The sequence below is a fragment of the Myotis lucifugus genome, unplaced genomic scaffold, assembly GCF_000147115.1.
Source record: "Myotis lucifugus unplaced genomic scaffold, Myoluc2.0 scaffold_12, whole genome shotgun sequence".
Lineage (NCBI taxonomy): Eukaryota > Metazoa > Chordata > Mammalia > Chiroptera > Vespertilionidae > Myotis > Myotis lucifugus.
Window position 1 is genome coordinate 14,473,953 of NW_005871060.1, and position 12,514 is coordinate 14,486,466.

General features: G+C 38.8%; 1 protein-coding gene across 1 annotated transcript in view; it reads left to right on the plus strand.

The window, feature by feature from the left end:
- Nucleotides 1–12,514, plus strand: part of BMPR1B (bone morphogenetic protein receptor type 1B) — a 208,213-nt gene that overhangs the window by 179,005 nt on the left and 16,694 nt on the right. Inside the window, exons 6-9 of the mRNA XM_006084635.3 lie at nt 92–188; nt 1,241–1,379; nt 5,277–5,469; nt 6,673–6,970. Of these exons, the coding sequence (XP_006084697.1) occupies nt 92–188; nt 1,241–1,379; nt 5,277–5,469; nt 6,673–6,970 (727 nt within the window). The remainder of the gene's footprint in view (nt 1–91; nt 189–1,240; nt 1,380–5,276; nt 5,470–6,672; nt 6,971–12,514) is intronic.

Genomic DNA, 12,514 nt, shown 5'->3' on the forward strand with positions numbered 1-12,514 from the left:
ATCCTGTGTGTGTGTATAGAGAGTTGCTTCCTAATTTTTAGGTGTAAATACTCTCTTTATCATGATACTACTTACTCTCTTTTAATTTCAGATTTTGTTGACGGATCTGTACACCACAAAGCCTTACTTATATCTGTGACTGTCTGTAGTTTCCTGTTGGTCCTTATCATTTTATTCTGTTACTTCAGGTAAGTTTCCAACTTGTAGAGATAGAATTTTGAGTTTATCTTTGTCAACCTACTATCCTACCCTTGGCTCTGCCACCCCAGCTTCCTTTAACCTAATTAGATCTTAGATTTCATTGATAATATTGTTACTATTGATGAGTATTTGTCCTAATGAATCTATTAATAGATACTATCTCATTTGTACTTCAGATATCAAAATCACCCAGATAAATTTCACCCCTACGGAAATTAGGGCAGTTAGGGAATTAAGGAACTAGTTGCTACTGAGTTTGATTCTAAGCAGAGAAATTAGCATGTTGAACTTATATTGTTCTAGTAATTACTTATTTACTGAGTTAACAATTTCTCTGGTATTGAAAGATTTTTAAAGATTGTTTTAGATAATCACATTAAATAAGTTTAGTTACTATATTAAAGTTAACTATGGTGGTTATAAAACTTTTAGTCACCTACAAACTTATTTTGTAGTTGGTGTAATATCAAGGACCTTTAAATTCATGTCTCTTGCCTTTTTTAATACTCATTTATGATACAATTTTGCAAATGGGAGTTGATTCAAATAAATTTATTTCTAACCATTGATAAAAAATTTTTTAAAGCTTATATTTACTTATCTGTATTATTGGTCTATATATTACCTTACATGACAGGTAAGGTTAGCCATAATGTCTTTTGCAAACCAAAAATTTATATCTATATTAATTAGGGGGACCTTAAATAGGGAAAGGCTTTAGGGCATGAATATAATGGAACTACACAGAAACATTAACAGACTATAGCCTGTTGGGAAATAATCAAAAGGAATGGAGAAGAGTTGTAGATGGTTAAGACTGAGTAAAAACATGTAGTTTACTTTAAAGAATCAGTTAGGAAAATAATTGTAATTTGTGTTTTGGAAATCATTACTGAGGGAAATAAATACCAAGCATTTAATCGTGCATTGTTTTTGTGTGCTAAAGTAAAACCTGCCAGGATTAACGTTTTCTCTGCAGTGTTTTGCCCGTATCGTTGCAACTCAGTGTCTAAAATGATGTTCCTCTGTGCATCTTTAGGTATAAAAGACAAGAAGCCCGACCTCGGTACAGCATTGGGTTGGAACAGGATGAAACTTACATTCCTCCAGGCGAATCCCTGAAAGACTTAATTGAGCAGTCTCAGAGCTCAGGAAGTGGGTCAGGCCTCCCTCTGCTGGTAGGAGAAGGGCATATTGAGTTTAAAGGAATGTTTTCTGAGAGGAAATGTCAGTAAATACAGGGTTTCATTTTACTGAAACAGATAGGGCAGCACAAAGAGGACGTTCTGTGCAATCCGTTAGATATCAGATCTCAGATGCAGGGCTTCCTGATAACATTTTGACATATTGGGGGTAAGGTGATTGTTTTTTAATGTCAGTGTATGGTTACAATCCAGACCCTCAGACATTCTGATAAAGAGCAGATTAGAGAACATGAAACATGGGGCCATCTTCCCTCTGTTTTCAGTCAGGATAGTATGACTGCACTTTGGCCTGGCTTTTGAAGGCGAAAGGATTACAACCAGCGGGGATCTGAGTACTTTTACAAGGGAAGAAGGCTGCGTTTCAGCCGGAGGGTTTATGTTTCAGGGTGAAGTCCTGGCTTTTCCATCCAGGAGAGGTTTAATTTTCTGATGCTCCACACTGCCAACCTGGAAGAAAATATATACCGAGTCCAAGGCACTTCCCTTAATGAGAAAAACATTCTGTTCCTTTATGGACCAGGCCAGAAAAAGGTTGTTGGGACTCGGGTTGGAAATAACAATTTTAATGAGAAATATTTTCCTTTATAAACTCTTACGATTGATTTTTTCTAATCTTTGTTGTCTGGGTCTGGATTTGGATATCTTGTTTACTTTATTCCTTAGGCCATTTTTTATTTAGTATTAAAAGTAACATTAAAAAAAAATCTCAAGGCAAGCATTTATCTTCTAACATTATTTTTGGATATACAAAAAGCTGTTTATATTTAATGAATACAACTTGAAGAGTTTGGAGATGAATATATACCTGAAACATCACCATAATCTATGCCATACACATACCCATCAGCTCCAAAAGTTTCCTCATGCCCTCTTTGTTTACTAACATTATTTTATGATAACACTTGATATAAGATTTACTCTCTTAGCAAATTTTAGAATACAGTACACTACTGTTAACTGTAGGCACTGAAGACCTGTGGGACTTATTCATCTTGCATAACTGATACTCTACTTGTTGACTAATACCTCCCCTGAAGGTAATAAACCAGACAGAAAACCATTTGTGAAGTAGTCATTATGACCAAACTGATGCTACTGAGGATGTACATTTTTCTTATGTAAAAATCCTTATCAAATTGCTTGATTTTTATTTTGGAATTAATATATATCAAATATAGTTCTTATATTTAAGATATACATTTTTAAAAGACAAGTACAAATATTTAAATCCCTTTTGGTATTAATGAATCAGATACTGATGCTCTTGGACTTGAAAACTATTTGTTTTCCTCCTTCTAACCCATCTTTCTCATTACTATGGAGCTATCTCTCTGAAGTCTTTGACCTTACTATGTTACTTCCCTGGATAAAACATTCTAATGTCCAATAGCATTTATGGGTCTTCTACATTAGCCTGGTCTGCATGGCATACATCATCTTCTACCTCTTCTCTACCTGCTCCCCGAGCCCTAGCATCAGCCTTGAGTAATGGTTTCTCAAACGCAGTAAGTCCTCATTTGACGTCGTCAGTGGGTTCTGAAATGACATAACAAAACCAATTTTACCTTAGGCTAATTGACATAGACAAGAGTTAAGTCCCTACAGCATCTCTCCAAGATTTTAATGAAACGACATGGAATGAAACAATAACTTTATGGGGAGCTCTTCAGACTTCTGGCTCCTGTCCTACCTCACATTTTATCTCTGTGACAACTTAACCAAACTGAGCCAATCTATTAATCCTCTGTCATAACATTTTACTTATAGTGTCAGTATAGCAGATTAAAATACTGTTAAATTGATGTTCATATGTCTATGTCTAGGTGGGCTCTCACTTCTTCAGGGGTGGAGACTATCCTTTGTTCACTTTGTATCTCCCCATTTGATTAAAGGGGCTGTTCAATAATTTGTTTTAAAAGCTTTCAACTCCAACTTTTAATGTCCTTGAAAATACTATCCTATTTCTACAATCTAGATACAGAAAAGTAGCATTTGGCTTATATCAAAAAATAATTAAGAACAGCCAGATTGCCAGGGTTTGAATCCTGGCCAGATACTGGCCTTTATAGATTTGATCTCATTTAATCCTTATAGCAACCCTGTGAGGTAGTTCTCAAACTATATCCCTGCATTACACACCAGGGGAACAGGCCTAGATAGGTCCACTAGCTAGTATGTGGAGAAGCCAGGATTCAGACTCAGATGATCTGCCTCTGGAATCTGTTCTTTCTTTTTTTTTTGTAGTTTTTTAAAATATTTTTATTGATTTCAGAGAGGAAGGGAGAGGGAAAGAGAGATAGAAACATCAATGATAAGAGATAATCATTGATTGGCTGCCTCCTGCACACCCCCTACTGGGGATTGAGCCTGCAACCAGGGTATATGCCCTTGACCAGAATAGAACCCGGGACCTTTCAGTCCCCAGGCCAACGCTCTATCCACTGAGCCAAGCTGGCTAGGGCTGGAATGTGTGTTCTTGATGTTTGTGAGAAGTGAACCAAATGTAAGTTAAATAAAACAAAGGAAGGCATTGGATAGGGGCAGGCTGGGAAGAGGATCCTATAAAACTAGTGAAGGAAAAATATCAGTATTACAGATTTAAGATCTTGTTTTAAAACAATGCAAAGTGTGCAAAAGTATGTATCTCACCTTGATACTAATTTGTTATATATTTTAACATAAGGGGAAAATTCATGCCTTATATATCTTTTTGTCAAATATCTTTATGTATCAATTTTTAAGGAAGGAATATCTTAGGGTAGTGTAACAATTAAGATAGTTTATGCCTGGCTGGCGTGGTTCAGTAATTGAGTGTTGACCTATGAACCGGGAGGTCATAGTTCAAGTCCCAGTCAGGGCACCTGTAGGAGGCAACCGATCAATGATTCTCTCTCATCCTGAAGTTCCTCTATCCCTCTCCCTTCCTTTCTGAAATCAATAAAAATGTGTTTTTAAAAAAGTTTGTGTCTTCCCACTATATATATTCATATATGCATGTATTGAATACATAGTATATATTCAATAAATGGTAACATTTTTTATTTATAACCTATTTATCTGACCCTATAATGGTAAAGAAAGTGAAGTAAATTCTCTAATTGAACATTAAGTCTCTTAAGTGAAGAATCTTTTGTGAAAAATCTTTCTAGCCTTGGCCAGCATGACCCAGTGATTAGAGCATTGGCCCAAAGGATCTGGGGTTGGATTTCCAGTCAAGGGCATGTACCTGGGTTGCAGATTTGATCCAGTTGGGGCTTGTGGGGAAGGCAATTAATTGATGCATTTCTCTCATATTGATGTTTCTCTCTCCCCCTCCCTCCTTCCTCCCTTCCATTCTCTCTAAAACTCAGTGGAAAAACATCCTCGAGTGAGGATTAGCAATAACAAAAAAATCTTTTCAGTATGTATTATTAACCCAGCCTTGTTAAGCAAAGTATTCTAAACTGTATATTTGTGTGTAGGGTGTGTGTGTGTGTGTGTGTGTTGCTTATTCAGGGACATGTTAGAGAGTACAGAGCATTATGTACAGCTGTATGTTTTTCAGTGTTTATATTTCTGAAAGAGTGGTAACTCCTTTATCATAAAAGCAGGTGTACCCATTTTACATAAAATAATTCTTTTTTTTCTTTTGGACTCACAATTGTAGTGATTGTATCTTACAGGCATTTTATTTATACAATCAAGCCTTAAAAGAGATATCTGAGAATGAAGTATAGAATGAAAGTTTAGGTAGAGAAAGACCAGAAACATTTGCTAAACTGGCTAACTCTATTTTAGATGCAGTAATTGTTTCTTCTCTGGAGGGGAAAAAAGATTAAACAAATCTGTAGTGCTATGAATATACTAACAGTGTGTTTTGGGATCTAACAGGTCCAAAGGACTATCGCTAAGCAGATTCAGATGGTGAAACAGATTGGGAAGGGTCGCTACGGGGAAGTTTGGATGGGAAAGTGGCGTGGCGAAAAGGTGGCCGTGAAAGTGTTCTTCACCACCGAGGAGGCCAGCTGGTTCCGCGAGACAGAGATTTATCAGACGGTGTTGATGAGGCATGAAAACATTTTGGGTGAGTATACAGCGCGGTTCAGGTTTTTCTAGCTTTTCTCTATTTTTCTGTTAACATCTGCATATGAACTCATCTGTCTTGACCCATTCTGAAATATATAGACATTTTCTTCTTGGCGTGAGCCCAGGGACATTGTAAGCTTCCAAGGGGAGACCTCACAGGAGGCATGACTAAGGCACTTCTGTGAATGAGCGGTGGGATGGACATGGAGTCCTCTCCAGGAAATGCAAATACAATATGGGCATTTCTTCAGGTTGTTGAGGGTTTTAAAGGAGCAAATTTTTTGTTTAAATGTTGTGGAAAGTTGTAAGAATTTTATCTGCAGATAAAATTTTATCTGTAAGAATTTTATCTGAGTTTATAATAAAACTCTGGCTTATTATATCCAGAGTTGATACAGATAATTGATTCCTTTTTATTTCTCAAGTTAGAAATGACCTAGTTCAGTGGTCGGCAAACTCATTAGTCAACAGAGCCAAATATCAACAGTACAACAATTGAAATTTCTTTTGAGAGCCAAATTTTTAAAACTTAAACTATATAGGTAGGTACATTGTTATTAACTTAATTAGGGTACTCCTAAGCTGGCCTTTGCCAGAAACGTCCTCAATCTGATTGAGGTACGTTCGCTGAGATCGACTCCTTCCAACTCTCCCATCCACACTCGTCTTGTATACTTGTTTCGTGTATCTCCTTTCCGAAAACCGACTTCTGTGCATGGGCCACGAAGTTTTAATCGTGCACTGTATGTGCGCGAGCGCACGTGGTATTTTGTGGAAGAGCCACACTCAAGGGGTTTTCGAGCCGCGGTTTGCTGACCACTGGGCTAGTTGGATCATTCAACTGCAAAGGGTGTAAGTTGATCTGAAGTGTGTGCTTTGACTGGGGTTCCTGTTTTATAAGCAGTGTCTTGTGTATGACTATAATACCAGGAGCTGTATACTGTTAATTGGAAAGCATTTAAATATCCGCAGCTGATTAAAAAGAGGTCATGTTTTCAGATACAAACACTTAATTGTTCTCTACCCCTCTTGTTTTGATTGATATTAGTAAGTTCATACTGTGAGGGGCATAGTCAGAAAACTGAATGAAATGCTAAACAAAAAACACCTATGACAAAGCATGGTAGTTGAGAATATGAATTATTCCTGATGATATCCAGAAAACACTTAGCTCCAAATCTTTTTGTCTTCTTTTCTTTAGGGTTCATTGCCGCCGATATCAAAGGGACAGGGTCCTGGACCCAGTTGTACCTAATCACAGACTATCATGAAAACGGTTCCCTCTATGATTACTTGAAGTCCACCACCCTGGATGTTAAATCGATGCTGAAATTAGCCTATTCTTCCGTCAGTGGCTTATGTCATTTACACACCGAGATCTTTAGTACCCAAGGCAAGCCAGCAATCGCCCATCGAGACCTGAAAAGTAAGAACATCCTGGTGAAGAAAAATGGCACTTGCTGTATAGCCGACCTGGGTCTGGCTGTTAAATTTATTAGGTGAGTAAGCGAGGTGAACAAATGCACTTCTTATGATTCTTTTCTGTCCCTTTCTATAGATTATACATTGTGTAGGTCAGTGCTTCCAGGACATTTAGTAGAGGAGGAATTTTTATCGATTTTGACTTTACTTGGGAGGGAAAAAGAAGAAATACTTTCTTTGCAGCACAAAGTGTTTGGGTCCATGCTACCCATTTCTATGCTCATCATTGTCCTGGCTTCAAAACAGTGTTTGAACATCATTGGGTTCGTAGCTGTCATGAAGCTGTTCAGAAAAGAGGTAGCTAATGTCTCCGATTATGTGGCCAGAAGTCTTGGTAACATTTTAAGTAGGAAAAGGTTTCAGGGAAGATCTACAGATTATGTAGTGGTAAAGGCAATTTTTTTTTTTATCTTATAAAAGAACGATAACTTGCACAGGTGTTTTGTGAGAAAGAAACGAATAAACTAATAAACAGAACACAGCCTGTATTCAGCACTATTATACTATCCCTTAACCAATGACTATAACACCTGACCATATAAATCAGCAAGTGCTATAAAACAAGGGTTTTCAGATCCTGACTGGGGAGTGGTTAGGAGGGTGTGGAGTTGGGGGAACTGCATGGAGTGATACCAGCGGCTTCTACAGCATGGCGAGGAGGAATGCTCAATGGCTGAAGCTCTATTTTGCTTACTCTCTCTATGCAGAGCAGCCCCTTTTATCTTGCAGATGACTTAGTTACAAGAAATGGTCCCTCTGCTTTGAAAATAAAACAGCCACACAAAGTGAGTTTGCAAAGCACTGGCTTAGAGGGATCATCATATACCCACCTTATAAAGACTAAATTTAGCCCTAACTGGTTTGGCTCAGAGGATAGAGCATCAGCCTGCAGACTGAAGAGTCCCAGGTTTGATTCTGGTCCAGGGCATGTACCTTGGTTGTGGGCACATCCTCAGTAGGGGTTGTGCAGGAGGCAGCTGATTGATGTTTCTAACTTCTATCCCTCTCCCATCCTCTCTGTAAAAAATCAATAAAATATATTTAAAAAAAATAAAAGACTAAATTTAGGCTTCGTCCTTATTAAATTGTTAGATCCTCTTGTGGACTTTTTTCCAAAGATGACTTTGTAAGATGTAGGAAAGAGCACAAAGGAAAAGCCATGGAGGTGATTAAAAGTTTGGAAAATGAAACTCTCAAGAAAGAACTAATGAATTCGTATTTTCACCCAGAAGTGAAGACTGAGCAGGGGTTGAATAATAGGCCCCAGCATAGGAAGGTCTTCACCATTAGAGGAAGGCAAATTGAAGCTCTTGATCTTTAAAACAGCGCAGTAGGAAATGAATGGAACTGTAGAGTTAGGTTAGAAATGTGAACCTCCTGCCAATAAAGATTATTAAATCCCCCCTATCTTTTGAATTCTTTTTTTGTTACTACAAGCTTTTTCAAGTCTTTTTTACAAATAAAAAAATTTCCCATCTTGCTTCTCAGATTAACAGCCTCTCTCTTTTCCTCCTTCCTCCCTGTTAAATTTCTTGAGAGTTCCCAAGAATAATCTGCTTTCACAATCCAGTAATTCTTCATATCTGGTAATTTGGCTTCTCCATCCTCCACTGAATCTCCTTTATTTGAGGGACAGCCTTGGTCTTGGTCACCACACGGCTTTCTGAATGTCCTCTCACTGCCCGTGGTGCCTAAGCCTTTCTTTCTCCTGTTTTTGTGAAGTGCCTTTTTAGTCCAGGTTTGCCTTCTTTCTCTCTCTACACCAGTGGTTCTCAACCTTCCTAATGCCGCGACCCTTTAATACAGTTCCTCATGTTGTGGTGGTTCCCCAACCATAAAATTATTTTTATTGCTACTTCATAACTGTAATTTTGCTACTGTTACGAATCATAATGTAAATATTTGATATGCAGGATGTATTTTCATAGTTACAAATTGAACATAATTAAAGCATAGTGATTAATCACAAAAACAATATGTAATTATATATGTGTTTTCTGATGGTCTTAGGCAACCCCTGTGAAAGGGTCGTTCGACCCCCAAAGGGGTCGCAACCACAGGTTGGCGACCCACAGGTTGAGAACCGCTGCTCTAGGGTCTGCTCTCTGGCTACTGCTTAAAGGTGTTCCCCCCACTAGATTTCCTGCCATATCTGCTTTTTCTTCCTAGTTTCCAGTTTGGGTTGATCCATTCTAAAATGTGATGTGTGGGCCAGTTGGCTTGGCTCAATGGTTTAGCGTTGACCTATGAACCAGGAGGTTATGGCTCGATTCCTCGTCAGGGCACATGCCTCGGTTGTGGGCTTGATCCCCAGTGTGGGGAGTGAAGGAGGCAGCCAATCAATGATTCTCTCTCCTCATTGATATTTCTATCTCTCTCTCTCCCTCTCCTTTCTGAAATCAGTAAAAAATATGTATATTTTAAAAAATAAAACATGAGGTGCAGGACATTTCCTTTGTCTGGAAGTTTGTGGTTTGTGTAACTGAATAAATCCTGTCGCATGATCTTCCCACTTGAGCTGGGCCAGTTGGGTCCTCTCTACCATGTTTCTAGGCTCTGGAGGAAAGCATTTTGTAGTTGCTTCCAATTTCTAATTTTTTTTTCTATGTGCAGCTGCCAGATTTATTTTCTTGAAGCATAATTTTGAACATTGTCATAATTTCGTCATTTCTTATGGCTTTGGGTTAAAATTGAGCTTTTATTCTGAACACTTTTTACTTTCTCACATCTTCAGGTGTTTTTAACATGCGTTTGTCTTTACCTGAATACCCAACATCCCCTCTTCTACTTTAGATAACTATTGTTATTCTCTTAGAAATCTGACTTTAAGTTCGTCTTTCTTACATACTCCCATGTGACCCTGTGCAAACTCTCATGACGTTTCTCACATTGTCGTACAGTAATCACTGACCACTTATCTGTCGTTCACATTGGAGACTGAACACCATGAAGGTAAAAATCATGTTTTTCTGAAATTTGCATCACCAGTGCCTTTCCTTGGTGCCCATTACTTAAGCGTTGCTTCAAAATTTTGTAAAATAGATAATTGAATGATTTCATAGGGACGACAGGATGAAGGGGGGAAAGGACCTTTTCTTTTAGGTCCAGAGATCTTACACGCTCTGGATTACATCCACCTTACTAGTTTTGTACCTACAAAGTTTCCAACTTGTATGCTCTCTTTAGCAAACCTGAACTACTTGCATTTTTTCCTTATATTTTTCCTCCTGCCTTGTTTTTTATTGCATGATCTATAGATTGGAATGCCCATACTTCTCCATTTACCTTAATCCAATCTCAGAGTTAGTTGCCTTTAAGTCACTGTATTCATCCCCCAGCTAGGAATAGTGACGTCATCTTTTCTACTCTAATTCCTGGCCCTTGACTTCTCATATTATAATTATTTTCATACATGCCTCATCTTTTTTACTAGTCATTGGGCATCTTGAGAGCAAGATCCATGTACAAATTAATTAATGTATTTCCCATTCAACATGACATAGTGAGTTACCCATTATAGGTATTCCAACATCATTTTGAAATAATAAATATTGGCCATATAAAACTAATTGAGAACTCATCTTCTATATAGACCTTAAAACCAACAAGGAAAATAGGTATCTATCATATTTATGGAACTTAGTTCTGCTGAGTATAGGGAAATAAACTGAATAACCTCTAAAATTTCATGCACACCCTGAATCTAAGAAGTGGAGAGGAGCCCAGCCTGCATGGCTCAGTGGTTGAGCATCAACCTATGAACCAGGAAGTCACGGTTCGATTCCTGGTCAGGGCATTTGCCCAGGTTGCGGGATGTATCCCCAGTGTGGGGCTTGCAGGAGGCAGCCAATCTATGATTCTCTCTTATCATTGATGTTTCTATCTCTCCCTCTTCCTTCCTCTCTGAAATCAATAAAAATATGTGTTTTTTTTAAAAGAAGCTGCAAAACTTATTTTTTTAAAAAAAGTGGAGAGGAATATTTTAAGGGCTAATTCAGCAATGTGTTTGGCATATATAGACTAGTTCACCAAGAAAGGAAATATTTGAGGATGCCTGTTCAGATGTGCAACTGCGATGGCTGTGGGAAGCACAGATCCCATATGGCTGAAGAATCACTGTGGGGCCATCTACCATTCTGGACCTCAGTCTTCTCTTCTATTAAGCAGAGTTTGCATTTGATAATTTCAGATGCCCTTTCACTTTTATATTCTACTCGTGGCCCGGTGCATGAAATTCGTGCACATTAAAAGGGACTTAATTAGAGGAAATATTTTAATATTGCTATTTGCCCTTTCTCTATAATAGAAGTGTCAAAGATGAAAGAAAATTAGTAAAATGTATATGAAAATCTCCCTCCTGTCAGAGTCTGGGGCATGCTGCGGGACCCAGAGTCAAGTCCCTGCCCACCTGCATGCTCCTCGAAATCACACGAAACCCAGATCCAGCCAGTCCCCCGGCCCCGGCACTAGGGTGGGTGGTGTGGCCTCAGGTCCCCCGGCCCTGGTGCCTGGGTGGGGGGGCATGGCATCAGGTCCCCCAGCCCCAGCGCCTGGGCGGAGGGTGCGGCCTCAGGTCCTCCGGCACGAGGGCACAAGGGTGTGATGACCATTTGCATATTAGCTCTATATTACATAGGATGTTTGAAAGGAACTTTGATCTTATCAATTTTTGAGCCTCACTTTTAAACCATGCTTTACATATTCCTTTGGCTCCCACTCTTTTCCTGACTTGCCTAATTTAGGGGTGCATGTCCATGGGTATGCGCACACACAGGTATTTAGAGCTTTTTATTACAATTGGGGTCAAAGCTAACCCAGGTTTGAGTTCTTAGACGTCATATGTGACCTTCCTGTGAGAACTTAACACTTTACACTACATGGTAAGTGTTCTCTCAGGCTTTTAAGTCATTTCTGGGAGATTCCAAGAGAAATTAAGAGCAAACTGTGCTTTAGAGATTTCCTGCACATATAATTTTTTTAAAATCCTGAATTGGTTTCTTCATACACTGTCCTGAAAGTGATGTAAGTGCTGTTGCACTTCCTGGCCAGCACAGATTTAATCCAGGTGATGCCGTGGCAGACATTACCATTGCCCAAATCTCTCTTGGGAGGAGAAAACAGGACCCGTGAAATCCCTGGGAAGAACTTAACAAAGCTTTTTATTGTGTATCTGGAGGATCAAGGAACCCTTCTGGTACTACAGTGTCAGAATAATGTATATTTTTAGGGGGGAAATAAATCCTGGCTTGGGGCCTCTCGGGTATTATATTTTAAATAGAAAACCTACAATGAAAACTGGGCTGTAACACGTGTCTCCCAATTGGTGATTGTCAGCTTGTCCAAGAGCAAAGGAGACAGAGTTGCCCAGCCCAGAGGGCACTAAATTTCCTCAGAGTCTTTCTGATGTCGCTATTTTTAGCACTGTGTCTGGTTTGTGTACTTGGTGGTTTTTGAAAAAAAGGGACATGGCTCAATGACTTGCCAAAGTCACAAAACTAAGCTAATTAGGGGCTGAGTCAGCTCTCCCAGTCAAGGTTTCTGCAGCCACATCCACCTCCTAT